The sequence below is a fragment of the Microcaecilia unicolor genome, chromosome 3 (genome assembly GCF_901765095.1).
Source record: "Microcaecilia unicolor chromosome 3, aMicUni1.1, whole genome shotgun sequence".
In the NCBI taxonomy this organism is placed as follows: domain Eukaryota; kingdom Metazoa; phylum Chordata; class Amphibia; order Gymnophiona; family Siphonopidae; genus Microcaecilia; species Microcaecilia unicolor.
Genome location: NC_044033.1, coordinates 187,259,842 through 187,287,695, shown reverse-complemented (window position 1 = coordinate 187,287,695; position 27,854 = coordinate 187,259,842). Strand labels below are relative to the sequence as shown.

Here is a 27,854-nt window from a genome sequence, read left to right as displayed (position 1 = left end):
CAGAGACAAACTGAAAAGAATGGGTGAAAGAATTGCACTTTGTTTACTCCACAGGTAGTCTATTCTTGGTAAAGAGATTTGGGAAATCCAGTCAACTTGAAAAGATGTTGATCAGACAGAAATGAAAAACCATTTCAATTATACCTGGAGTACATAAATATTGCTATACTGGGACAGACCAAAGGTCCATCAAGCCCATCATCCTGTTTCCATCGGTGGCCAATCCAGGTCACAGGTACCTGGCAAGATCCCAAAACAATACATTTTATGCTACTTATCCTAGATATAAGCAGTAGATTTTCCACACATCCATTTTAATAATGGTATATGGACTTTTCCTTTAGAAAGCCATCCAAACCTTTTTGAACCTCACTAAGCTAACTGCTTTTACTACATTCCCTTGCAATGAATTCCAGAGTTTAATTACACGTTGAGTGAAGAAATATTTTCTCAGATTAGTTTCAAATTTAATACTTTGTAGCTTCATTGCATGCCCCCTAGTCCTAGTATTTTTGGAAAGAGTAAACAAATGATTCATGTCTACCCATTCCACTCCACTTGTTATTTTATAGACCTATTCAATCTGAGTAACAGAAGCTGATGTCTAGTAACACTAATGAATTTAAAACCATATGTAAAAGAATGAATGTCAAAACGAAAAGATTCATCCCCAAATGCCTAAACATATAGCCATGCCTTCAACATTTAATTTCCCTGTTAGTCTTGTGTTTTTTTGTGGAAATTATTTTTATACTTTATATTTTGTATTACTTTTACAAGGGTTTTCTGTATTGGGAAAGAAAACTTCCTGATGGACAATACGGGCGTGGTCCGCAAGATCTTCCAGGCGTGGGACACCCCCTTGGCAGATCTTTTTGCCACTCATCTCAACAACAAGGCCCCTCAATTCTGTTCCAGGCTTAGATCACGTAGCAGACCAGTGTCAGATGCCTTTCTCTTTCATTGGGGGGAAGGTGTTCTGTATGCGTGTCCCCCAATACCCCTCATAGAGAAGACTTTTTGCTGAAACTCAAGTAAGATCATGGCACCATGATCCTAAATCGCTGCTTACTGGCTGAGACAGATCTGGCTCCCTCTTCTTCTGGAGGATCCGTGGAGAATGGAATGTTTTCCGACCATCTGAACAAGGGCTCCCTTCTGTATCCCAGCCTCGTCCTGGTCCTCATGGCTTGGATGTTTAGAACCTAGAATGCAAATCGTTGAATTTGTTGAAGAGTGTGTCTCGCATCTTGCTGGTTTCTAGAAAAGGTTCCACTAAGGGGAGTTATTCTTTTAAGTGGAGGAGGTTTGCTGTCTGGTGTGAGGGAAAGGCCCTAGATCCTCTTTCTTGCTTTACAAAGAACCTGCTTGAATATCTCCTACACCTCTTACTGAGTTCATCTCAGTGCAATTGGTGCTTATCAGAGTATAGAGGACAAGTTTATCTCTGTACAGTCTCTAGTTGTTGGCTTCATGAGAAGTTTGTTGTTAACAACCACCACCCCCCACCCCCCCTCAAATCTCCAACCGTGACATGGGATCTCAACTCACCCAGCTGATGAAAGCTCCTTTTGAGCCGCTTGATTCCTGTCATCTGAAGTATTTGACCTGGATAGTTGTGTTTTGGTTGGCGGTCACTTCAGCTGTCAAAGTCAGTGAGCTGCTGGCCCTAGTAGCTAATCCACCTTCCACTAAGTTTCACTTCAACAGAGTAGTTCTCTGCACACACCCTAAATTTCTTCCTTAAGGTAAAGTCAGATTTCCATCTTAATCAGTCATTTGTTCTCCCAATATTTTTCCCAAAGCCACATGTCTATCCTGGTGATTGTGTACTGCATACCTTAGACTGCAAGCAAGCCTTTGCCTTTTATCTGGAGTGGACTAAAGCCTATACACAGTCCACCCAGCTTTTTGTTTTTTTGATCCAGATTGGACGGGGGGTTGCCATCGGCAAATGCACAATTTCTAATTGGCTAGCAGATTGCATTTCCTTCTCTTATGCCCAGGATGGGCTGACTCTAGAGTGTCATGTCAAGGCTGATAATTTCAGAGCCACGGCAGCGTCGGTAGCCCTCCTGCAGTCAGCCTCCATAGAGGAAATATGCAAAGCTGCGATGTGGTCTTCTCTCCACACATTCACATCTCATTACTGCCTTGAACAGGGGTTCCCGACGTGACAGCCGGTTTGGGCAGGCAGTTCTAAAGAAGTTGTTTGGTGTCTAGAATCCAACTCCACTCACCTAGGCCCAGTTCTTTTCTGTATGCAGTCAGCTGGTGTGTAGACTACATTAAAAGAAGAGCAGGGAACAGTGTTTGACCTGTGGGCTGAGCAGAGGATTTCTTGAACTGGTTTGGTGTTGGCAGAAGCTGCTAAGTGATCTATAATCTTTTCTGTATCTTTAATTTTATCTACCTAAACTTAGATAAAGAGAAAAAAAACTACTAAAAAAAAAACACACACACTGTAGGGGGTGTCTTCTTTAGAACTTTCTGTCTCTTATACTATCGTCTAAAAACTGCAAAGTGTGCTCTGCTTTTCCTGTATACTTTTTTTCTTGCTCTGAAGCTGTGATTCCTGTGCTTGAGGGCAGGGCTGCCTGAAGTAGTTCTCTGGGGCAGGGTTTAGAGTAAACGTACCTTAACAGATAGATTCCAGCAGGGACTAAGCACCACGTTTAAAAGGGAAAAGGACGGTGATAGGAGTGTACTACCGTCCGCCTGGCCAAGACGAGCAGATGGATGCAGCAATGTCAAGGGAAATTAGGGAAGTGAATAAAAAGGGCAATGTAATATTAACGGGTGACTTCAATTATCCGGATATAGACTGGGTTAATGAAATTTCGGTACATGCAAGGGAGGTGAAATTTTTTGATGAAATCAAGGACGGCTTCATGGAACAGCTGGTTCAGGAGCCGACAAGAGAAGGAAAAATACTAGACAATCATTAGTGGAGCTCATGATCTGGTGCAGGGGGTAACGGTGCAAGGGCCACTTGATAACAGTGATCATAATATGATCAGTTTTGATATTGCCTATGAAGAGTGAACTCAGGAAATCAAATACACTAGCGTTTAACTTTAGAAAAGGGGACTACAATAAAATTAGAAGAACGGTGAAAAAAAGACTAAAGGGAGCAGCTGAAAGAGTAAAAAACTTGAATCAGGCGTGGATGCTGTTCAAAAACACCATCCTAGAAGTACAGGGCAAATATATTCCGCGTATTACAAAAAGAGGAAAAAAGACCAAACATCAGTCGGCGTGGCTAAACAGTAAGGTAAAGGAAGCTATTAGAGTCAAAAAAGCAATCCTTCAGAAAATGGAGAAGGGAACCGACTGAAGACAATAAGATAAAACATAATGAATGTCAAGCCAAATACAAAAAAGGAGATAAAGAGGGCTAAGAAGGACTTTGAAAAAAAGTAAGCGTTAGAAGCAAAAACACATAGCAAAAAATTATTTTAGGTATATTAAAAGCAGGAAGCCGGCTAAAGAATCAGTAGGACCACTGGACGACTGGTGTTAAAGGGGCGATCAGGGAAGACAAAGCCGTAGTGGAGAAATTAAATGAATTCTTTGCCTCAGTCTTCACCGAGGAGGATTTGGGAGGGATACTGGGGCCAGAAAAGGTATTTGCAGCAGACGAGTCAGAAAGACTAAATGATTTCTCTGTAAACTTGAAGGATTTAATGGGGTAGTTCTGCAAACTGAAAAGTAGTAAATCACCAGGACCGGATGGTATTCATCCCAGAGTATTAATAGAGCTGAAAAATGAACTTGTGGAGCTACTGGTAGTAATATGCAATTTATCCCTAAAATCAGGTGTGGTACCGGAAGATTGGAGGGTGGCCAATGTAACGCCGATTTTTAAAAAGGGTTCTAGATGAGATCCAGGAAATTATAGACCGGTGAGTCTCACGTCGGTGCCGGGAAAAATGGTGAAGGCAATTATTAAGAATAAAATTACAGAGCACATACAAAAGCATGGGCTACTGAGACAAAGTCAACACGGATTTAGTGAAGGGAAGTCTTGCCTCACAAATCTACTGCATTTTTTCGAGGGGGTGAACAAACATGTGGACAAAGGGGAGCTGGTGGATATTGTGTATCTAGATTTTCAGAAGGCGTTTGACAAAGTGCCTCATGAAAGACTCCAAAGGAAACTGGAGAGTCATGGAATCAGAAGCAGTGTATTATTATGGATTAAAAGCTGGTTAAAAGATAGGAAGCAGAGAGAGTAGGGTTGAATGGTCATTATTCTCGATGGAGAAGGGTAGTTAGTGGGGTCCCTCAGGATTCTGTGCTGGGACCGCTGCTTTTTAACATATTTATAAATGACCTTGAGATGGGAGTAACTAGTGAGGTAATTAAATTCGCAGATGACACAAAGTTATCCAGGGTCATCTCGTCGCAGGAGGAGTGTGAAAGATTGCAAGAAGACCTCATGAGACTGGGGGATTGGGCGTCCAAATGGCAGATGAAGTTCAACGTTGACAAGTGCAAAGTGATGCATGTGGGAAGGAGGAACCCGAATTACAGCTGTGTCATGCAAGGTTCCGCTTTAGGAGTTACGAACCAAGAAAGGGATCTGGGAGTCATCGTGGATAGGATGTTGAAATCTTCAGCTCAATGTGCTACAGCAGCTAAGAAGGCGAACAGAATGTTGAGTATTATTAGAAGAGGGATGGAAAACAAGCATGAGGATGTTATAATGCCGTTATATCGCTCCATGATGCGACTGCACCTGGAGTATTGTGTTCAGTTCTGGTCGCCTCATCTCAAAAAAGATATAAAGGAATTGGAGAAGGTGCAGAAAAGGTCGACAAAAATGATAAAAGGGATAGGACAACTACCCTATGAGGAGAGGTTAAGATGGCTAGGACTCTTTAGCCTGGAGAAAAGGCGGCTGAGGGGCGATATGATAGAGGTCTACAAAATAATGAGTGGGGTAGAGCGGACAGATGTGAAGCGTTTGTTTACACTTTCTAACAATAATAGAACCAGGGGACACAAAATGAAATTAGAATGAGGTAGGTTTAAAACAAATCGGAGAAAGTTTTTCTTTACTCAGCGCGTAATTAGACTTTGGAACTCATTGCCGGAGAAGGTAGTGATGGCAGCTGGCCTTGCTGAGTTTAAAGGGGGTGTGGACAGATTCCTGAAGGAAAAGTCCATTGATCATTATTTAATTTTGGGGTTTTGCCAGGTTCTTGGTGCCTGGATTGGCCGCTGTCAGAGACAGAGTGCTGGGCTTAATGGACCTTTGGTCTTTTCCCAGCGTGGCAGTGCTTATGTACTTATATGTAGTGTGTAAATAGTTTCAGGGTAATTGACTACCAGGCCTCAATGTTTTGTGTCCTTATTCTCCTTGTGGTGTTTTTCAGTGAGCCTGGTATCTTGGGATTCCCATCTGTAAGAATACAACAGCCTGCTTGTCCTCTGAGAAAGCAGAATTACTTGTAGCAAGTGTTCTCCAAGTAGTCTCACATATCATCCCACCTCTCCTTGGAGTTGTATGCTTTAGCTTTTTGATCTGACTGCGGGAACTGAGCGCATGTGCGGGGTGGCTAGAAAGTTCTAAATATGGAAGGAGTCAGCTTTAGCATTGGGCTCCAATGGATGGTGTCATTCATCTGAGAATACTTAGAGGCAGATGCACTAAAGCTAAATGAGCCTTTAATGACCCTCCAACGAGGAAAATTTGATCCGTTGCATGCATCAAAGGGCTTTTACCGAGGAAGCCAGCAGCTAACGAAAACGGAATGGAGATGAGCAATTAGTGTGAAAACCCCATTGAAACGACATGCACTAACCTTTTCCGATTGCCTTTACGCAGGAAAAAGGCAGGAAATCTAACGAGAGGTCTGGACCTCTCGTTAGGACAGCTCTGTGCCAGGAAAAATCATTAAGTGAAAAAAATAAACAAACTTTGAGCCAATCCCAGCGCATTAGCAGAGCTAAAAGCGCTGTGATTGGTCCAAAGGACGTCAGAAAACACATAAAAAAATAAAAATAAAAAAGGATCGGGAGGGGGCAAGGGCGCTCATCAGGAGCGTCCTGTACGGACGGCCTTGCCCCCCCCCCCCCCCCCCCCCCCCCTTTCCGCCCCCCCCCCCCCCCCCCCCCCGAAAAAGCAAAATGCTAGCTGCCCCGGTCCCCCTCCCCTCCTGTGTTCTGCAGAGCTAACTCCGCCTCCCGTCATTCTTCTGCCCCGTGCCCCGCCCCCGCTGCCCCCCCTGAGGTCGACTACGCCGCTCCCCCCCTCCACCGAGACCCCCCTCCCTATTAACGACCCGAGCAGCACCTCTCACCTCTTTCTGAAGCGCTGCACGGGCAGGAAGATCTATTGTGTTGGTTGTAGAGTCTCCATGACGTCTCTTCTTCCCTGGCCTAGGCCCCGCCTCCTTCTGACGTAACCTACGTCAGAAGGAGGCGGGGCCTGGGCCAGGGAAGAAGAGACGTCATGGAGACTCTACAACCAACACAATAGATCTTCCTGCCCGTGCAGCGCTTCAGAAAGAGGTGAGAGGCGCTGCTCGGGTCGTTAATAGGGAGGGGGGTCTCGGTGGAGGGGGAAGCGGCGTAGTCGACCTCAGGGGGGGCAGCGGGGCACAGGGCGAAAGAATGACGGGAGGCGGAGTTAGCTCTGCAGAACACAGGAACAGGAAGGGAAGGGAGGGGGACCGGGGCAGCTAGCATTTTGCTTTTTCGGGGGGGGGGGGGAGCGGCGGAAAGTGGGGAGCAGCGGGGGGGGGGGGGGGCAAGGCCGTCCATACAGGACGCTCCTGATGAGCGCCCTTGCCCCCTCCCGATCCTTTGTTTTTGGATTTTGCTGACCGGGTAGCCACGTGTATGTGTTGTGGCTTTTTTTTTTGTTTGTTTTTACGTTTGCAGCATGCGCAGAGCAGCCAGCAAAACGCTTGGCTGCTCTGCGCATGATTTAGGGGCCGATTACCGATGTGTATTGTGATTCTTTGATACATTGTACGTTTGAATACCGATCTGAGCATGTGTGACTTTTTTTTTTGGTGCATTCTTCGTTTTTTTAAAAATCGTTAGGGACTTTAACGATTTTGATTTTTTTACGTTTGGTTGCTGCATCTGCCTCTTAGTCTGCTGTCCTCGGAGAACACCTGCTACAAGTAAGTAAATTCTTTTGTTTAAGGAAGGATCTTGGCTTACACAGGCATCTTCCTCAGATGATGTATTTCCTGTTTCCACGAGGGCGGGACACTGAGAGGGAAGAGAAAGGCCAGAGGCGAGCCCGCTGTCACGCTGTGCTGTTTTCAGTGCTGTCGCTGCAATTTAAAATAGAAGGTTTAAACTCAGGGCAGCAGGAACGGAGAGGAGGGCTGTCAGGGAACTGAGGGCAGGAAGGAGGGGCTGGGATGGAACTGAACACGGGGACTGAAAAGGGAGAGCTGTGGAAGTCACTGGACATGGAGGGGAGGGTGGGAGTCAAAGGAGAATCGCAGGCCATGGATGGGGGAGAGCAGAGGAGAATCACAGGTCATGGAGGGGAAGGGAGGGCAGGGGAGGGCAGGGGAGAGAGGAGAAATCATTGGACATGGAGGGGAGAGCAGGGAGAAACGCTGAACATAAATGGGAGGGGGGAGGGCAGGGGGAGAGAAGAGAAATTGCTGGAGGGGAGGGCAGGGGACAGAGGAGAATTGCTGGACATGGATGGATGGAGGAGGCAGGGGAGAGGAAATTTGTTGAATGGGTGGAGGAGAGGGCAGGGGAGAATGGATAGTTGCTGTACATGGATGGATGAGGGGAGGGAAGACAAGAAGGAGATGTACATGGATCGAGGGGGAGGGAAGAGGGGAGAAATGCTGGACACGGATGGAGTGGAGGGCAGGGAAGAGAGGAGAAATGTTGGACAAGGATGGAGGGAAGGAAAGGCGAAGGAGATGCACAAGGATGGAGGGGAAGGGAGTGAGGAGAAATGCATGACATGGATGGAGGGGAGGGAAGACAGATGAAGTAGATGCACATGGATGGCGGGGAGGAAAGTGAGGAGAAATGCTGGATATGTATGGAGGGGAAACTGGTGAATTTAAGGGCTGGATAGGAACACTTAGAGCAGATGTTGAAACTGGAGGAAGGATAAGGACAGGGCTACAGATGGTAGACAATACGCATAAGGACACAGGAGGATGGCGGACATGGTGAGTGAAAAAATATCAAATGGAAAGAAGACACTGCATATAACAGAAGACACTGGGACCAAAGCGAATAGAAAAACTAAATGATCAGACAACAAAGGTAGAAAAAGGTATTTTATTCAGAATTTATTAATTGGAATATGTCAGCTTTTGGAAATGTGCATCTGTGATATTTTGCATGTAAGTTTCAATTCTTCTAGTATTGCTGCATGCCGAGTCTGACTTCTTGAGGTAGCTTTCCAGGTAAGTATTTTGCCTTCATATTTTTTTGATTTCTAGTTCCTTACGTCATGTGTTTTTCATGTGTGATCAAGGTGCAGTATTCTGCTAGTGTGTAGTATTTGTAGCTCTTTTTGTTTTGTTTTTTTCACAAGGTAGTGTATTGGTGTTTTGGAGCCCGGTGTAATTACAGTGCTGCATTTCCACGCATAAGGTTGTAGCACATCCTATCCTTGGAATTAGTGCTATTATGGTTTGGTAAGGTTATGAGTGTGTTTTTGCACGTTTGTGTATAGCATTTTGCAGTGGAGAGATTGTGTGTTGGCCTTACTGAGGTGGCCCAGTTCCAATCCAGAGACATTTGGTCTAAAGGACACTACATCACTACTGAGCACTGCAAATTAAAAACAAAAAAAAAAGTTCTTTAGCTGGGTTATATATTTTTTAATCTGGTGGAATTGTTGGAAACTTACTGAGGTGGCACCAAAACTACCTCTTGAAGGATTTACATATAGAGCTTATGCATTTCTACGGTCTACACTGGCATGGTATGGGAAAGGGGGTGGGGAAGTACTATTGGAGAGGAAAAGGGAGTGCTGGATAAGAAGGAAGGAAGGGAGAAAGAGCTGACTTTTTTGGGAATATGAGATATCATACATATTCATTATGGTTATTCCCAAAAAAGCCAGTTCTTTCTCCCTTCCTTCCTTCTTATCCAGAACTCCCTCTTCCTCTCTAGTAGTATTTCCCCACCCCTTTTCCCATACCTTGCCAATGTAGACCCAAAGTGTTCTGGTTTCTATCAGAAAATCAGGGAGCCAACTATTGCTCAATAGACTATTCAGATGCTCATTAAAATGCTTGGGCAATTCAACTTAGAATGTTTGTAAAACCTTTGTGTGAATCTGTCAGCTTCTGTGATTTAGGCAGTGTAAAATATTTTATTATTTCTAACAGTTCTTCATTTGTGATAGGATTTTCTTCTAATCACAATTTGCCCTCATTTGCATGAATCCTATTTGTGTCCTTTGAGACATTCTCTCTTCACTTGAATAAAGTTTTCTGTAAAGCATAACAAACTGATTATCTCTTCTGTATATTTTTAATACCCATTTGATCTTTAATACATTAAATTGTGTTTTGTATCTGTCCTTTTAGTTTAATTGCCAATAATCTGCTTTATTACATGTTTTGTAATAAAGTTGCTTAAGTCTCATAAAATACTTACCCATTTCAATAATAATAAGCTTTTCTCTAATTTCAGTTAATTCTTGGAGGAGCTTTTTGCCAGTTTGTACGTGCTCAGCTTCTGCTTGTGTTAATTTTTACACTAACTCATTGGTGGCATGCATTAATAGCTTTTTTTTTTTCCTTTTCACCACTAGTACCGTTCTATTCCCATGATTTATAGTCCGCACTAATCTCAAACAATAGGTTCTAGGCGAATAATAAACCTTAAAAAAAATTACAGCAAAGAACTCAATTTAAACAACTTCATTGCAAAAGTAGTTAAAATAATAAGGGGTCCTTTTACTAAGGTGTGCTAACAGATTTAGCACACGTTAAATAAGACGCCCATAGGAATATATTGGGCATCTTATCATTTAACATGCACTAAATCCATTAGCACATTTAGTAAAAGGACCCCTAAGTCCTTTTACTAAGGAAAAAAGGTTAAGATAGGGTTTGTGTTAATTCAACGAGGAGATCATTCCACTGTTTAGTTACCTGATATGCAAAAGAATTTTCAAATATTGATTTTAATTAAATAGATTTCACCGATGGAAAATCAAGCTTTAAAGATGACTGATAATGAGAATTAGTACGAATAACTGGAAACGATTATTTCGCATAACTCTGCACAATGTAATCCATAACCAATCTGTAACAAATTGTATTTCCATCATTTAACTCATATTGTAAGCCACACTGAACCCGCAAAAAGGTGGGAAAATGTGGGATACAAATGCAATAAATAAATAAAACGAAAGGTAGTGAGCCAAACCTTCTGGCCCATACGTTCTAAAATTTTATATATTAATGTTACTAATTTAAAATTAGCTTGCTTTTCAATTGGGAGCCAATGCAGTTGTCTTACAAACTGCATGGTAGTTTAAAGGCATCCCAAATTATTTTCTTTGGGGTTTTCCTATTTTCATTTAACATGAAAAATTCTTAAGAGTTTTTCTTTGAGGAAATTCTTGCTCCTGTTTATCCACCTGAAATTATATAACTTCCAGAATTCTGATTTGGGTTGAGTTGTGCTTGCACCGTTTTAACATCCACTCAGATATAAATCAGTAATAGAAGTACATAAGTAATGCCACACTGGGAAAGACCAAGGGTCCATCGAGCCCAGCATCCTGTCCACGACAGCGGCCAATCCAGCCCAAGGGCACCTGGCAAGCTTCCCAAACGTACAAACATTCTATACATGTTATTCATGGAATTGTGGATTTTTCCCAAGTCCATTTAGTAGTAGTTTATGGACTTGTCCTTTAGGAAACCGTCTAACCCCTTTTTAAACTCTGCTAAGCTAACCACCTTCACCACTTTCTCCGGCAACGAATTCCAGAGTTTAATTATGCATAAATTCCAGAGTTTAATTATGCATAAAGAAGAAAAATCCTAAGGTTCACACTTTATATGCAAATGAAAAAATTAGGAGCTGACCACCTTTCATCCACACAACACAAATAAAAATATTTTTGTGTGTTGCTTTGAAAGAATCTCTGTATTTAAAATGTTTTTAAAAGTTCAAAGAATCTGAATAAAGTCATGCACTACATCATTTTTCTGTAGAAAACAATGGGGAAGGGGGTCTTTTAGAAAGACGCTATTGGTTTTAGGGCTCGCTACTCAGCACACGCTAAATGCTAGTGAATTCCATAGAAATAGGGCGACTCTAATGTTCAGCTCGTGCTTATTTTTAGCATGCACTAAAAATGCTAGTGCACTTTTGTAAAAGGATCCCAATGTTATTTTATACCATCGTCACTCAGGTACAATCATATATTTCCAGAATGAGCTTAAAGAATTTTCTGTGTCGGTGGCCATCTTTCACAAAAGACGAGTGTGGAGGCGGATTTTGGAAAGGGCATAGAAATTGGAATTGAAACATCCAGGTCAGATGTCTCAAGTTTCACAAGTATTTTAGAAACGGATTGTTTTGTGCCAGCACGTATACCTTTGTTATGATGTAGAAACATTTGTCAGCCATTTCAGAAATAGAAATGTTGTTTGTTTTTCCCCGAAGTCACAGATTGAAGGAGTAGTCTGATGGTTAAAGTGAGCTGAGAACTTGGGAAACTGGTCTCAATTTCCACTGTGGCACCTTTCACTCTGGGCAAGTCACTTAACCCTTCATTTCACCATTGTGCTAATGGTACAAAAACTTATATTGTGAGCCCACTAGGGACAGAGAAAGTACGTACATGTAATAAAAATGTAAACTTCTTTGACTGTATCACAGAAAGATGGTATATTAAATCCATACGCCTTGACTAGTCTGAACAACCATGGCACATAAAGCATGGAGTTGGATATTGAATTGTTGAACTTTGATCTTTTTGGTGGTTAAATAATTGGCCCCTCTTGGAACAGTGGTGGAAAGAGGCTTTAAGGCTTGACATAAGGAACCTCATCAGGCCTGGGACAGGCATAATGTAATCTTCTGTGATGTAGGGAGGAGGCGGTGAATATAAGGGAGAATATTTTTGAGAGCTTGAGTAATTGAAAACATTGTCTTGCATATAATTGTTTATATTTTTCCTTTTCTTGCTGTTTACTGGTTGTTGCATATGTTGAAAATAAAATATTTTGTTAAAAATCCATACCGCTTTACCAATATCCCTTGCCAGTTTTGCTTTCGGTGATTGGGGGGGCCGAAGACATCAACCACTGGAGAGTTAAGGTGACAACCTCCCCTAATCCCTCCAGTGGAGCACTGCTTAGTAGGAACACTTTCTGAAACCTAGATATCCTAGATAGCAGGTATAAATCTCAATGTCAATTTGTTTGGGCATAGATGTATATTCTCCTGAAATGGGGGAATACTTATTTATATTTTACACTTGCCCTAATCCCCCAAAACTCATCCCCCATTCTTAGTGTACATTTTAGACATACATAGTCCAGCTTTGTAAACGGGGATTTAGACATTTATGCAATATAAATATCTGCTTGTATATGCATGTCTAAGACCTGAATAGTACTTATAAAATAAGCACCCTAGTGTTCCATTTCAACAATCTAAATTATGCTTTTACTGAGGTGCGCTAACAGATTTAGTGCATGCTAACAAATTAACACGCGATAAGTGCCACACAGCCTATAGGGTGTATAATGGGCTGCTCGGTATTTAGTGTGCACTAAATTTGTTAGCTTACATTAGTAAAAGGACCTCTTAGTCTTTAGTGATTAAGAAATATAGCAATAGCCATAAAACCTTCCTAATACATGTTTCAACTCCAGAATACAAAGAAACGAAGTGTACTTCTCAGTACATGAAGCAGTCAAAGCAAATGTGACCAATCCACATCAGGATGGATGTTATACAGAAGCTGTGTGTGGATTGGATCCAACACTATCCTCAAGTGTTGCTTGTTTTGACAGCTTAGGCCTGCATCGGTGGTCAGCAGCATAATAGAGAAAAATGGGCAGTACTTTATCCAAGAGATATCCACAGTTACATAGTAACATAGTAGATGATGGCAGAGAAAGACCTATACGGTCCATCCAGTCTGCCCAACAAGATAAACTCATATGCACTACTTTATGGGTATACCTGACTTTGATTTGTATCTGCCATTTTCAGGGCACAGACCGTAGAAGTCTGACCAGCACTAGCCCCGCCTCCCCCCCACCGGCTCTGCCACCCAATCTCCACTAAGCTGGGGATCCATTCCTTCTGAACAGGATTCCTTTATATCCAAAAGTAAATTGGACAATAGTTACACAGTCCGAGCTTTGGAGTTGAAGTCTGTCTATTGGGGAAGTTAAATGGAAATTGCTGCATACTGTAATGGATTATATATATATATATATATATATATATATATATATATATATATATATATATATACACACACACACACATATACACTACTCATTCTGGAGGTATATGATTACACTTGGATGACAACAGTTTAAAACAGAATTCTTCAGTGCAAGGCCTGGAGACTTCTGGGGGTGGCCCTTATCATTCTGGGATTCTCCTCCATTATATTCTGCCTCACTACCCAAGTTCATGACAGAAAGAGGAAAGTAGAAGTGGTGAACAGAGCTGCATGCTTGAAGGACAAGGCATTTCCCAAAAGAGCATGCATTTGTAAATGCCCGTGTACTTGAAGATATCCCCAGTGAAAAGTTTGAAGGCAGGCTAGTAGGGGTAGATGTCATTGACACATGCAGGGCCATGATACTGCTGATGAGCATGGGAAGATACTTGATGGCTCTCCTTCAGCTCATTTTGTTTGAGTTACCTGACTTAAAAATAGTGAAAACCACTGTTCTAAGACAGTGTTATTTTCTGGCTGTGATTGATGATACCAGTCACTCTGATACAAGTCTACGACACGTCTTGTGAATTTGTGAACATTTTTTTTTTCAGAAATACAGCATACACACATCCCCTCATCTTTTTTTCATTGGTGGTGTGTGAATAAAAGGAAGTCTAGCTCCTTTTATTCATTAGCATGCACCTAATGTAGAAATGTACTGTAATTTATGCCCTGCAAGGTCCAGCATGACCAGGTCTAAGGATCTGAAGTATTGAGTAAAAATAGATGGCTTAAGTTCCCATTGTGTCAGCAGTTTGACCAGCTGCAGGCAATCATGTGCTGGAGAGATCAGCTATGCTGGATAGATAAGTGGTTAATAGTAAACAGGACAAAGGGACAATCTGAAGAAAATCTCTAGGGTATTGTGTGTAAGGAGATGGAGCAATCCAAGTGGTTAGAACGGAATGAGCTGAGTATGTGAAATGACACATACACATGTTGGAGTCATAGGTATAAGGCTAATTGCTAAACAGAACATATCCATAGGATTGACCTAGTCTTAAGCATCTAATAGGTCTAAAGTCAGTGTATTCCCTTGATGTTCAAATTTTCATGCAGGGCTGCCTGCATTTTTGTCACCTTGTCTACAGTCTTACATTCCTGTGCAAGCCCTTCGCTGTAGCCAACAGCCATTGTTATCTGTTCCTTCACTGCGCACCATTCTGTCTTCCACATTTCGAAAAGTAATGTTTAGCATAGTGGCACCCACACGGTGGAATAACCTGCCCATGATTTTATGCTCGGAGACTTATCTTCCCTCATTTAGGGGCCTTTTTACTAAGCCATGGTAAAAAGTGGCCTGTGGTAGCGTGGGCGCATGCTGGGCCAGTTTTTACCGCATCTTCAAAAAATGGCTTTTTTTTAATGGGACGGGAAAAGGGCCTGCAGTAAAAATGAAACCAGCAGATCCAAGATGGCGCCTGAAACGGATGTGCGAGCGGACACCTCCTGAACGCCAAGTGATTCCCTTGAGCATTGGACCTTTCTAACACCCATTATGGGAAAAAGAAAGGGGAAATCCCTTGTACTCACCTCCTCGAGACAGGGAGAATCTTCCACCAAGCGGCAGGGAACATTAGACGCGATAGTGGTGCGCACGCCGGGATCCTTGGTGAGCGCCTCGACGGCTCCGACGCTCTTGTCGGAGCACAGCTTGGAGGGAGTCTCTCTGAGTCCTCCCCCTTTCACAGCCCCTCCGAGACCTACAGGTGGAAAAGCGGCGTCGGAGGAACGGCCCCATGAGGGATCCGGAGATCGGTTAGCCCATGGGGCTGTAGAAGGAGGCCCCGCCGCAACTTCTTCTCCCGTGGAGACATCAGGGCAGTCAGGACTTCGGTCCGGGAGTCTGCTGTTGCAGGAGTCGCCTGCAGGAACTATCGGAGAACGAAACAGAATGGCTGTGGTCACCTTAGAGATGGTATGGGAAGCCATTCAAGGCATGAACGCTACCCTAGAAAGAATTTCCAAGACAACTCAAGTGGAATTGTTGGAGATCAAAACGGAGCAGGAGAATTTTAAGATCAAGCTTGAAGCCCAGGACACTAAAATGGAGGCTTTGGACAGTGAGGTACAAACTTTTAAAACATTTACTGCTTTAGTTTCCAAAGAAAAAAATATTCAAAATAGGAAATTTGAACATTTAGAGAACCAGCTTCGTAAGAATAATTTGCGGGTACTGAACTTTCCAAAATCTCCATTAATTGCCCCGTTGGAGATGTTTAAGAAGTATTTGAAAGAGATTTTACATATCCCGGAGGAAAATATACCACCAATGACTAAAATTCAATATATAATGGGAATTCGCTCGGCTGTGGGGGAAACCCCACAAATGAACTTAACAGAATTTCTCCAGGATTCACTTGAAGTAATAACTGAGAGAACTACTTTGTTAGTGTCCTTCGCGTTCGAGCTAGACCGTAATAATGTCTTTAAGTTGTACTTTCGTAATATAAATGAAGAATTCTTAGGCTCAAAAATTCAAATGTTTCCTGACCTGTCCAGGGATATTCAAAAAAGGAGGAAGGCGTTTCTAACTTTGAAGCCTAGGCTGATTAGTATTGGAGGCTCCTTCCTCCTTAAATATCCCTGTAGATGTGTAGTACGATTTAATTCTCAGAATTTTGTTTTCTTTGAGCCTGAGAAACTTCAGGAATTTGTTATTGGTAAAGAGTAGAGATTCATGCCTTGAATTAAAAGCTGAGTTCGGCTGCGTTCAAAAAGAATTCTTCCGTTTTTGTTTATTAGCTTAAATAATTCTTTAAATATTTCTTTGAACTTGGATCCAGTGTTGTGGTCTAATAATTTAGGAAAAAAAGGAGGAGTAAATATTTTTCTTTTTTAATTTCCTGAGTGATGTAATATTAAATTTTCTCCTCTTTTCCGTATTTCTGATTTTATGTATGTGCATAAATGATAATGTAAAATGAATAAATAAAAAAAAAAAAAAAAAAATGAAACCAGCATGCACACAAAACTGGCATGAGCCCTTAACACCACCCATTGATTTAGTGGTAAAGGCACTACACATGCGGTGACTGTTTTCGGCGCGCGCCAAGTGCCAATTATCGCCAGAACCGGCCTCCATAGGAGGAAATAAATCATCCACGCATTATGAGTGCATGCCAAATCTGAAATTACCACCATGAGGGCACGCTGGCCTGATAGTAGTCTCATTTGGGCATGCGCTGCACACACATAGAGTCTACCACGGCTTAGTAAAAGGGCCCCTTGAGGCATTGCTCAAAACGCATCTTTTACAGTCAGCTTTCGTCAATTAAACTTTTCCCTAACTGGTTCTGCATTAGCTTTTGGGTCTTGTGAGATACAGCAGGTTTGTTTGTTTGTGGTTTGTTTGATCTTTGCTCTCTATTCCTTTTATTTTTATTGTTTTCTGCTTATTTTGCTTTTACTGTAAAATTGTAAGACATTCTACTGTGTGATAATGCTCATATGTAAATCGCTTTGACAGCATTGCCTTAGGCGATTCATCAAATATTCGTAATCTTGAACCTTGGTCTACACTCGGTGTTTGAGGACTATCAGCAAGAGAAGTTTTTAGGATATCACTAATGAATAAGAGTTAAGAGATATGTGCATTTGTGGAGTTGATAGGTATGTAAATCTCTTATGCATAGAAAACAAATTGCAATATATGTATACACACAAACTTGGAGTCAGTCCTACAGTCTCATATCTCAGTAATTTCGGAGATATGATACTGTAGTACCAAGTTAGCAGTTTATGTTTTGGCATCTCTGATCCAGCTGTTTTTTTTCAAATTAAAGTGATGTTCTTTATATTTATAGGCAGGACATTTCATATTTCCTTAGCGTCCCTCCGGACCGGACCAGGATTGGACTGATGGGTTGTGCACGCCTACCAGCAGGTGGAGACTGAGAAAAAACTGTGACTCTAGAGAGCCAATAAGAGCCCTGGTCATGTGACCCTAGCCTCAGTAGTTTCTCAGTCTTCCAGCAGGTAGGAAGCGAGCCCTTTAGTCTCTCTCTCTCTCAGAGGTTAATAATAAGAACAACAATGCTACTTCTTCTTCTGTGCCTAGGAATTCTCTGTTAGACGCTGGTCAGGTAGAGATTTCTTTTCCTTTCTTTCTTTTACAGCCTCTGGGGGTGTTAAACTCGGGTGTCCCCGAGTCCCTCCCCCCTTCCTCCCCATCTCCCATAGGTAGCTGGGAAGGGCTACCCTTTGTTTAGAAAGGTGTATGTCTTTGGGAGAGGCAGCCACTATAGCAAGTTAAAAGTACAAATATTTTTCCTTCCCCAGCATTTTAATGAGCAAGCTGTTAAAAATAAAAAAAATCCCCAGGCTACTAATGAGCAGGCAGCTCTGTGTTATTCTTTTACTCTTCAGCAATTTTCTTTTCTAAGTCAGCTCCTTTAAAAAAAAAAAAAAAAAAACGATGTGTTGCTTTTTTGGGCGGAGAGCGCTGAATTATGCAGGAGACGCTGCAGCACCGCTGGAGTCTAATCGTTTTCAGTTCCGACTTTTTTTTCGGGGCTTTATCTAGTCTTTACTTCATCAGAATTTTTTCTTTGCGTTTTCTTTAAAAAAAATAAAATAAACAAGACAAGGGCGCAAAGTTTTTGTTTCTCGATGGGGCATAAAGGCGCGAAGCTTTGTTTCTCGACGGGGCATAAAGGCGCAAAGCTTTGTTTTTCGTCGGGGCATGTTTTTGTCAGCGCTGGAGTGTAACGGTTCTTGCGGAGTTACACGTTTCTTCGGGAGCTCTTCGGACGGCGTCAGCGCTTCCATATGTCTTCGTTTTTGCCCGGTCCATCGTGCCTGTTTTTTCTGATCTCTGTTATTTCTTTCAATTGTGGTGCGGAAGGCCGCCATTTGTTACCGCAGCTGCAGCTTCTCAGGCGCAGCACTTCTCTGTTTTTTCTTTTTCTTCTATGGTGCAGAGAGAAACGGAAGCAGTGGAGTTTGACGAATCTCAGGAGATGGAAAATTTTATTTGTTTGCCTTGACCTGGTCTCCACATGTTCCAACAGGTATGGCTTTACAGATGTTTCAGGGGAGTCATTCACTATTTTCTTCATTTAAGGGACCTTCACATTCAGTTCCACAAGTAAATCTATGGCTCGCCCAGATTTAGCCTATTTTATGCAATGTATGTTTTATACAGAAGGCTGGCTTGCTTGCGCCTTTGTCCTCACAATTTGCAAACAGTAGCTCTGCACAAATTATTTTAGGCTGCTTGCTCTGGTAACTGGGGTAATCTTGGTTTCTGGGTTCCCAGTGTTGGGGCTGTCTCATATTGCTATTTCTTTCTTTCTCTAGAGGGTATGTACATACTACACGTTTGTACTTTCAGTTTTTACAGAGGCCAGGATTTCCAATTATGCATTCCCAGAGTTTTTTTTTCTCAAGCATGGTTAGAGTCACAGGGAATTTTAAACAACACTAATCTCCAGGTAACGTATAGTTTCTTTTGCTAAGCCTCTAGTGTTTTTTTCTTACAGAAGCAGCATCTTAAGGCGTTTTGCTGCATGATGTGTTTTATACTTTCAGACATTTCTTCAGATATCATATGTGCCTGAAGGCTGGTTTCTGCATATGGACCTATAGCTAACTCTGGGTTAGCAAGTACTTTACCTTTCTTCTCTGGTATGACCTGTGTTCTATATATTTCTTCAGAATTCTGGCGGGTCTGGCGGCTGGTTTGTGCATATAGCACTATAGCTACCTCGGTGTCAGCAAATTCTATGCCTTTTTTCTCTCTGGTATGACATATGCTCTATGGGTGCATATTTATCTATACTGTTGTCCTCACTTGTTTTCCTTTCTGTCATAATATCATAGTGGCAGGCCACTTTCACCTGTTTATGTCAGGAAACCAATCTTTTCTACTTGTATTTGGCCACTGGTCCATGGCCCTACTCTTACAGGGCACTCATCTTCTTGTTTCCTCTGGCCAGTGGTTTCTTGTGGTGTATTTAAGACAGTTATGCCTTGCACTTCACCATCTTTCTCTCGGATGTCTTTCACCAGTTTTCCCTATCGCTCTCGTGGCAAGGCAGGTCAAGTAAGGAACTCCCTACAAGGGCTCTTGGTCCTTACACCATGGCTTCGCTCGATTCTCCAGAATGCAATTTTTTACTTTTTAGTTCCTAAGAAGGAAGTGTCTTTCATCCTATTTGGACTCTCATTGCTGTCGAGCGCGCTTTTAAAGGCTCAAGTCTTTATCACCAACTCCTTCAATTCCTCATTGTGGAGTTTCGTGCAGCACCTTGGCTGACAGAATCTGTTCTGCATATTTCTCTCAGACTCAGTCTCTGAAAGTTCACCATAGCTATGCTACCCCTCAGAAAAGAGGTGATTCTTCTTCACGCATGGCTAGACGCCTAGCTATTAAAAAAAAAAAAAAGTAAGCAGTAAACAAAAAGACCTGGTTTGTCTACAGAGTCAGCAGGGCACAGTCCGAGAGGTGCAATTTTTATTGTCTTCAGGATGCATTTCGGGGTTACCTGCGACATGGTGGCAAGGTTTTTTTTTTATTTATTTATTGCATTTGTATCCCACATTTTCCCACCTATTTGCGGGCTCAGTGTGGCTTACAATAAGACATGAATAATAGAAATACATTTGTTACGACTAGGTTATGGATTACATTGAACAGAGTTGTGCGAGACATTCGAATATCAATGGGAGTATAACAATGGGACATCAACATAGAAACATTAGAAGGAGACAATGGGAAAAAAGGGCATTGTTAGAAACCTAGGCATATAATGTACATAGTTCCGTGAGTAAATGAATGATTGACTGGATAAAGGGATGAGGGATCAGAAGTGGATGTGTATTGAATTGGTGAACAGTGAGTGTGGTTTCTATGTGTTTTGGCTCTTTCCGTAAGTTTGTTCAAACAGGTGAGTCTTCAGTAGTTTACGGAAGGAGGCTTGTTCGTTAATCGTTCTTAGGTTGCGCGGTAATGTATTCCAAGACTTCGTGCTCATGTAGGAAAAGGTTGACGCGTGTATTGTCTTGTACTTCAAGCCCTTGCAAGTTGGGTAGTGAAGGTTGAGGTGAGTTCGGGATGATCTTTTGGCGTTTCTGGGTGTGGTAGGTCTATTAAATCAGTCATGTAGGCTGATTTTCCCTTGGCAATTGCCTTTTGCAGCTGCACTTCCATGCTCTTTCTCTTTTTGAGTGTCCTGAAGTATTTCCAATCTTCTTTATCAGTGTTAACCTTTGTGTGTTGGTTATGGGGCCTTCGGTTTTTTCGTTCCAGGACTACCATGTGGTCTCTTTTCATGGAAACTTACTTTTCCTCCATTGCTATTGGCATTTGATTTGCTTCCAGGGCTAGCATCTGGTCTCTTTACGTTGCCATTTACCTTTTCCTCTGGGTGGCATTTTGGCACTCTAGGGGACTGTCAGTTGCTCTCAGATCAAGTAGGTTTCCCTGGGGGCTACCGATTTATTATGAGCACTCTGTCTTATGTCGGCATTGTGACATATTCTATTCGTCCGGAATATTTTTTCTGTCCTCTGGTATTTCAAAATACTCAATCTTGTTCTCTGGCAGGACTGATTCTATCTTATGTTCTGGCAGAATGTTTTTCGGTCTCCTGGCAAGTCTGTGGCCTTCTTACCTTCTTATCTTCGTTCAATATAGACATCTGGTCCCCTGGTAGATCGGGGGTCATCGTATGTTCAGAAGGCACATCCTTTCCTATGGCAAATCTGCCAGAAGGCGTGTTACCTCCTTTCAAGGTGGTCAGTTTATTTTGTTACAGGGTTCGCAGGTGGTCTCTTTACAGGCTTGACATGTAGTTCTTGTTCTTCCCCCATGTTTCTCTCTTCTCTGTAAGCAGACTAAAGTGTAAGCTAGCGAACAGTGCAGTGTGCTGTCCTCTGTTTTATTCCAGAGGGGTCATTTGTATGGATTTACCATCCGCCAAGCCAGGTAGCATACCGTCCCATTCGGGCAGGATGGTCTTCTCTTCAAGGTTGACATTTAGGCATTTCGATCAGGCATTGGGATCTCAGAAGGATAACCCTTATGTTTCCTTGCTGGGATACCAAGTTGCCGTTTGGGGCTGTCTTTTTTCCTTTTTGTCTAGTGGAGTTTCTTTCTTCTCCAGTCTGGCCTCATTGTTTCTCTTGTACTCAGGCTGGCGCATGCTCTGTCTGGGACAGGCATCCAGCCATTATAAGCAGAACGGGGTCTTTTGTAGTTGCAATTTCTCATTTCCCCTGTCTGGTCTCTTTGTTTATCTCTTACTCAGGCTAGCGCATGCTCTCCACCTGGCACAGACATCCAGCCTTGCTAAGTAGGGCGGCGTCTTTGGTAGTTGTATTTCAGTCTCTGTGCCTTAGCGACATTGTCAGACCATGGAGTGACAGGGAGTTAGCCTTCTTCGCCCGATAGTCCGAGATCTTCTGGTTTCCTTTATGGTTTCTTACTGTCTTCAGACAGTGCTTGGCTTCAGCTAGAAGAGTAGGTTCTGCAAGTTTCTTTCATGCAGGTTTCCGTTTTTCCTTTTTGGAATTTTTTTCCAAGGAGCAAGTATGTCTATGTAGGCAGTACTTCTGCATCTGGGTACTTCTTTTCTATCTACCGTACTTTCCCATTTTCATCTTTTCCCATCACTTTTTTTTTTCCTTATTGGTCTGGGGTCTTCTGCGGAAGGTCAAGATCACAGGAAATTATATGCTACCTATGAAAAGAGCTCTTATATATTTAGAGAGCTGTTACAACCTATTTGGTTCTTCTTTTTGGTCCTTCTGGTCAGTTGGAGTGAGGTTTTTTTTTTTTTTAGTGGTTTCGGCCTCACTATATCTCGACAGATTATGGAATTCATATCCTCTATTTGTCTGCTCACTGGGGTACCGTCTCCGGAGAGTGTTTTCACCTATCTTTCTTCTTGGTGCCCTAGGTGCTCATGTTGGAAGGTGCCATTTTGGGCTTAGCTTCATTTTGTTTTAATTGATATGCACTCTACATGTTTATTGTCGCCAGGAGGCGATCTATGCAACTCGCATATTCTTAGCGGCTTTGATAGGGTCCCTCCCTTAAGATTACTGCTTTGGTACGTCCCATCAGTCCAATCCTGGTCCACGCTAAGGAAGGAGAAATTAGATCTTACCTGCTAATTTGCTTTCCTTTAGTCCCTCTGGACCGGACCAGGCCCCTCCCATATTTCGGCATCTTTTCAATGGAATATTAAAAAAAAAAAAAAGAATATGACAAGCTGCTAGTATATATGGAACTTTAGGTGGCCCGTGCCACGTCTCTGGTCGGAGTTGCTGGTGGCCTCAGTGGCTGGTATATATGTGTAGGTATATGTCTATATCTTTATATATGGGTGTGCATATATGTATCTATATATATATATAAAACTTTAAGAGGGCCATGCCACTTCTCTGCTGAGAGTTGTTGGGGGTGCCCAGTTCCTGGTATATATATATATATATATAACACTTTAAGGGGGTCATACCACTTCTCTGGTGAAAGTTGCAGGAGACCTATAATACAACTGAGAGTTGCGGGAGACCTATAATACAACTGAGCTATACCACTTCTCTGGTGAGAGTTGTTGGTGAGCTCTAATACCTAAGGGGCCATACCACTTCTCTGGTGAGAGTTGCTGGTGAGCTCTACTTGGCATTGCCGAGTGATTTGTGGCTGCTAGAATTCCATATGGCACAGAAGCTTATCTTTCTCTCTTTGTTAGTCAAATACTGAGGCTAGGGTCACATGACCAGGGCTCTTATTGGCTCTCTAGAGTCACAGTTTTTTCTCAGTCTCCACCTGCTGGTAGGCGTGCACAACCCATCAGTCCAATCCTGGTCCGGTCCGGAGGGACTAAAGGAAAGCAAATTAGCAGGTAAGATCTAATTTCTCCTTGTCCTTATATTTGATAGCGAAGGACTATCGTATAGCCCCTGAAGCAGCCCTGTTGGGCGAAACACAGCCTGTGTCGGGCTGTTTGTGTGTATACATATATTGCAATTTGTTTTCTATTAATAAATTACGTTTTGCTTGTTAACGATCTGCTCTGTTCATTTTCCATCTTGGAGTTTGCAGACTGTCTGCCTTTGTGCTTTCTTGAATCTCTTATGCATATTCATTAGGCATATCCCAAAAACCCTATCTCATTGGCGATCCTCAAGGACTGGGAGTGAAAAATCCTAGTTTTGATTTGGGACACAGCATAGCATACATTAACTTAGCTTCCCTGATCTGTATATTTATTGATATCTGCCTAGAGTATCCTCAAGCTTATTGCGACATATATTAATGATCATGCCAACTGTCTTTTTTTTTTTTTCCATGAGCAGTGAGACTTTTCACTGTACTACTTTTTCTCCAGAATTTGTTTAAATTGCATCTTCCTGTTATGTGGTGACCTTAATCCCTTATAATTTGGTGTATAACCGCTAATACCTCTAGTTATAAAAGCTTCATCCACTAACTCAGTTTACTCATTATCATTGTGGGGATCCTACTATGACTCCCACTCTCCAACCTGAACACGCACATCCACAATTAATATTACCCAGGAAACTTTATATGCATCTGTTTAGATGAGCAGAATTATTTCTGTACTGCGTATGCTACCAAATGGCTGTACCATCTTGAGAGTATTTGTAAATCTTGGAAAAGGCAGCTACATTATCTTAGAAGTGGTTTAAACAATCTTAGCTCTGTCCCCTTTGCCTTCAGATTTCAGATTAAGATCTTCCATTCACCTAGTCTGATTATTCTGTGAACTTTTGATCCTCGGGAACTGAGTTCAATTCCCACTGCTGCTCCTTGTGACTCTGGGCAAGTCACTTAACCCGCCATTGCCCCTGGTACAAAATAAGTACCTGAATATATGTAAACCACTTTGAATGTAGGAGCAAAAACCTCAGAAAGGCGGTATATCAAGTCCCATTTCCCTTTCCCTTTTATGCCCTTTTCAGTCTTTTTCTTCCAGAGGTAGCTCCCTGCCATTGTGGAATGTTCGCAATCCCCACTGTTCTTCTTGGTGATGCATGCTCTTGGGGATCTTCAGTCCACATTTTAGTTAAAGCTTTCAACATAGACAGTTGGCTGTGATACAAAATGAGGATCCACGTCAGTTGCAAATGTTCTTTTTATTTAGGTTTGCAACAAAAAAAACCAAAAAACATTGTTTTGTATATTCATTGTGGGTAAGGAGACCTGGGGGGGGGGGGTGATTTTATATATATATATATATATATATATATATATATATATATATATATATATATAACATGTATTTTGCACTGCATCTTACTCAGGTTCCCTGTGAGCTCTGTGTTTATAGTTTTCTCCTTGCAGTTGGACCCTTTACTTTATTTTTTTTTATATACTGTGCCTGCTATCAAAGTGGTGTATATTAAGGTATAGTTTTCTATACCCTTCAGGGATGTCTTTTGCTTCTGAGATCATTTTTCCTTACCCTGTTTTTGATGATGTTAACCTTCGAGTTGGTGATGAAGTCCTTAGGTGGTTGTTGTTGCTTTTGTTTTTGTTTTTTAACTGTTGAACCACTCTGATTCCTTTCAGTTTCTTCCTTGCTTCTTCCCAATTTTGGCAAAAGTTGTGTTATATTTCTTTCAGATCATTTTAAATATTTTTAACTGAATTCTTCAAATGTGCTTTGGTTATATGTGCTTGGATGCCTTTATTTCTTTTTCCCCTGCACTAGTGCCATTTTTATGTAGTTCTGTCAATGTTCCTATCTCAGCTTCAGCAATCTCCGATCTCAGCTTCAACAATCTCCTAGCTTAAAATAACTTTTTAGATCCTGTATGTGTTAGGTTCCATGCTGCTTCCTATCTAGTCTTTGGGATCAGGCCAGGTACCTGTACCCCTGGATTGGCTTTTGTTGGAAGCAAGATGTGGTCCACCTTTAAAGCTATAGAGGTGTGTTCTTGTGTCATGATTATGAAAAGGACCTCTGGTCCATTTTTATAGCCATAGTGTTGTGTCATGATTATGAAAATTTATGATTTTAGTGTTGACGCCTTTTTTTTTAATGGTATGAATAGGAGCAGGAGTTTAAGCCTCCTATGCTTCACCATATAGGGAATTCATTGCTGGAGAATGTGGTAAAAGCAGTTAGCTTAGCAGGGCTTTAAAAAGGTTTGGATAATTTCTAAAAATAAAGTCCATAAGCCATTCTTAAGATGGACTTCGGAAAATCCACTACACTTCTACGATAAGTAGCATAAAATCTGTTTTACACTTTTGGTATATTGCCAGATACTTGTGACCTGTTGGAAACAGGATACTGGACTTGATGGACCTTTGCTCTGTCACAGTATGTCAAGGCTTATGTTCTATGATCTTTCTAATACTTTATTAGTACCTAAGTATAGCATAGTCCTACTTCTGACAGAAGTGCTGCATAATCCTACTTCTGACAGAAGCCCATAGCCTGCCAGCCCTAAAATATTGCATTTTTATTTGCATATTTATTTCTCTCCTTTGCTGACTAAGAATTTACATAACTTCTCAACTGTTTCTAGGTTTTTCAAGGTAACAGACGACCAGGTCAGGGCTACCTGCCCCAGAGCCAGCGCCAACCTGACTTCTCTACCCCAGGACGACCTGAGAACATGAACCGCTCTAGAACCAACTCTCGCTATGGGTCTGGCAACCGGTACCAGGGCTTCCAAGCCCGGCCACCTGGGCACAGCAGTGAATGTAGCCAACAGCGTACCCCAGAGACTAATGGCACAGCTGTCTTCTCAGAATCCAGCCAGTCTGCCCTCTCTTCACCAGCAGCCTTTTCCCAGCGCAAGTCACGTAATACACAGATAGACACGGTGACAACCTGAGAGAACTTTGGACCCATGCTCAACTGAAAAACCAGACTGTAGGAGAGAGTCCCAGCTAGATTATTAACCAAGCATTTACATTTCTTATTTTTGTGCCACTTTAAGTTTTGTTTTTGTGTGTCTGCCTTTTTTCTTTTCAGAGCCTCTGCAGAGTGTGTTAGTGGGATGTGTTACTAACATACCTGCTGACCTATAGATGTACCATTGCCTTCTACAGCTGGAATTTTTACCTCAGGCAGCTGCTGCTGGTCTCCTTGAGTTACACTCAAATGCTCGATCTTCTCTGTTCTTGCATCCCCTGCAGGGTGCAGCATGAAGCCTTCATGCATGTGGATTTCACAGCAGCTTCAGCTGCAGTTTCTGTGGTGGTGTACCCTCCAACAGTGGAACCTACAGCAGTAAAAATATTCTAGAAATCATTTTCTTTCTTTCACTATTTCTTGATTTTTGTCCTTGAGAATAGAAATGTCAACAAACCAGTTCTAGGTGTCCTGCTTTTAATGGACCTAATACATTTGTGGCTAGCTTTAAAGAGCTAGTCTTGCTGCCTCAGCTCAATGCACCTGTAAAACAGAAATGTGACCTACCACTTATTTGTTGACCTTTTCTACAGATCCATCTGCATTAACACAACAGCTGTATCTACTTTACTTTTCTCTGTTAAGGTTATTGCAGTAAGTGGCATATTTTAGCTGGATGTGACTGCACCATTGATGGTGTATGATAGGGAGAATGTACACAGTTAATAATACATGTGTTTTGAGCCCCAGATGGACTTAGGGGTCTTCTGATGCAGGAAGTGTGTGGGAAAGAGAGGCTGTCCTTTCACGTATCGTATGTATGGACTGCATTATTGTGTAAGGACAGTTGCTGAAGCATGAAATCTTCACTTTCTGCTCCCATCTCTGAATTAAACTTGATTTACATTCTTACTGAGGGATGGGTAATAATGAAAATGTGTAGTTCTGTATCTTATGCTGCTACAGATTAGAGTTAATTTGATTACCCCTAGCCTATACTAAATGGAGAGAAGCCACTGCTGCTTGCTTTTGTGCCACATTCTGGGTCCTCCTAGCCTGCTTCTCTTTTATTTGTGAGCTGGAGAGGATAGAATAGAAGGGTAGCATATTAGCCATATGCTGTTTGAACATCCTCCTATTTTCTTCCATTTATTTGAGTAGAAATAGTAGTAAATAGCCTCTCTGGGGTTAGGCTCCTGGATTCCTAGAGTAGGATTAATGTTTTCCTGATGTCACTAGAGCCTCTCCATCCTGGAAGCCCCTTGTATAACTTTGTTGAGGTTTTTGTTATATATATTTAACCTTTCTCCTTTGCAACAAAGGCAGTGGTTTAGCTAGGATTGTGAGGTATGTACAGTCCTAGAATCTGGATACAGATTCCCAAGGAGTTGGCTATAACTTTGTTATAGCAGAAGTATCCTTGTTCCTTCCTCAGGAGGAGGGCTGTTACCACCCAGTTACTGATATATATGCTTGTAAGGTGACTTGGCTGAAATCATTATAGCAGAGTTGAAACTAGAACCTATCAGCATTATTTAATCCTCCAACTTGATGTGGAGGCACATCAT

General features: G+C 42.0%; 1 protein-coding gene across 5 annotated transcripts in view; it reads left to right on the top strand.

Annotated features, from left to right (window-relative positions):
• SPATS2 (spermatogenesis associated serine rich 2) overlaps window positions 1-27,195 on the top strand; it is a 161,201-nt gene extending 134,006 nt beyond the window's left edge. For all 5 annotated transcript variants that reach the window (XM_030196804.1, XM_030196805.1, XM_030196806.1 and 2 more), the window contains one exon: window positions 25,955-27,195. In XM_030196804.1, coding sequence (XP_030052664.1) covers window positions 25,955-26,266 — 312 coding nt within the window. In that variant the 3' untranslated portion in view covers window positions 26,267-27,195. The remainder of the gene's footprint in view (window positions 1-25,954) is intronic.
• The last annotated feature ends 659 nt before the right edge of the window (window positions 27,196-27,854 follow it).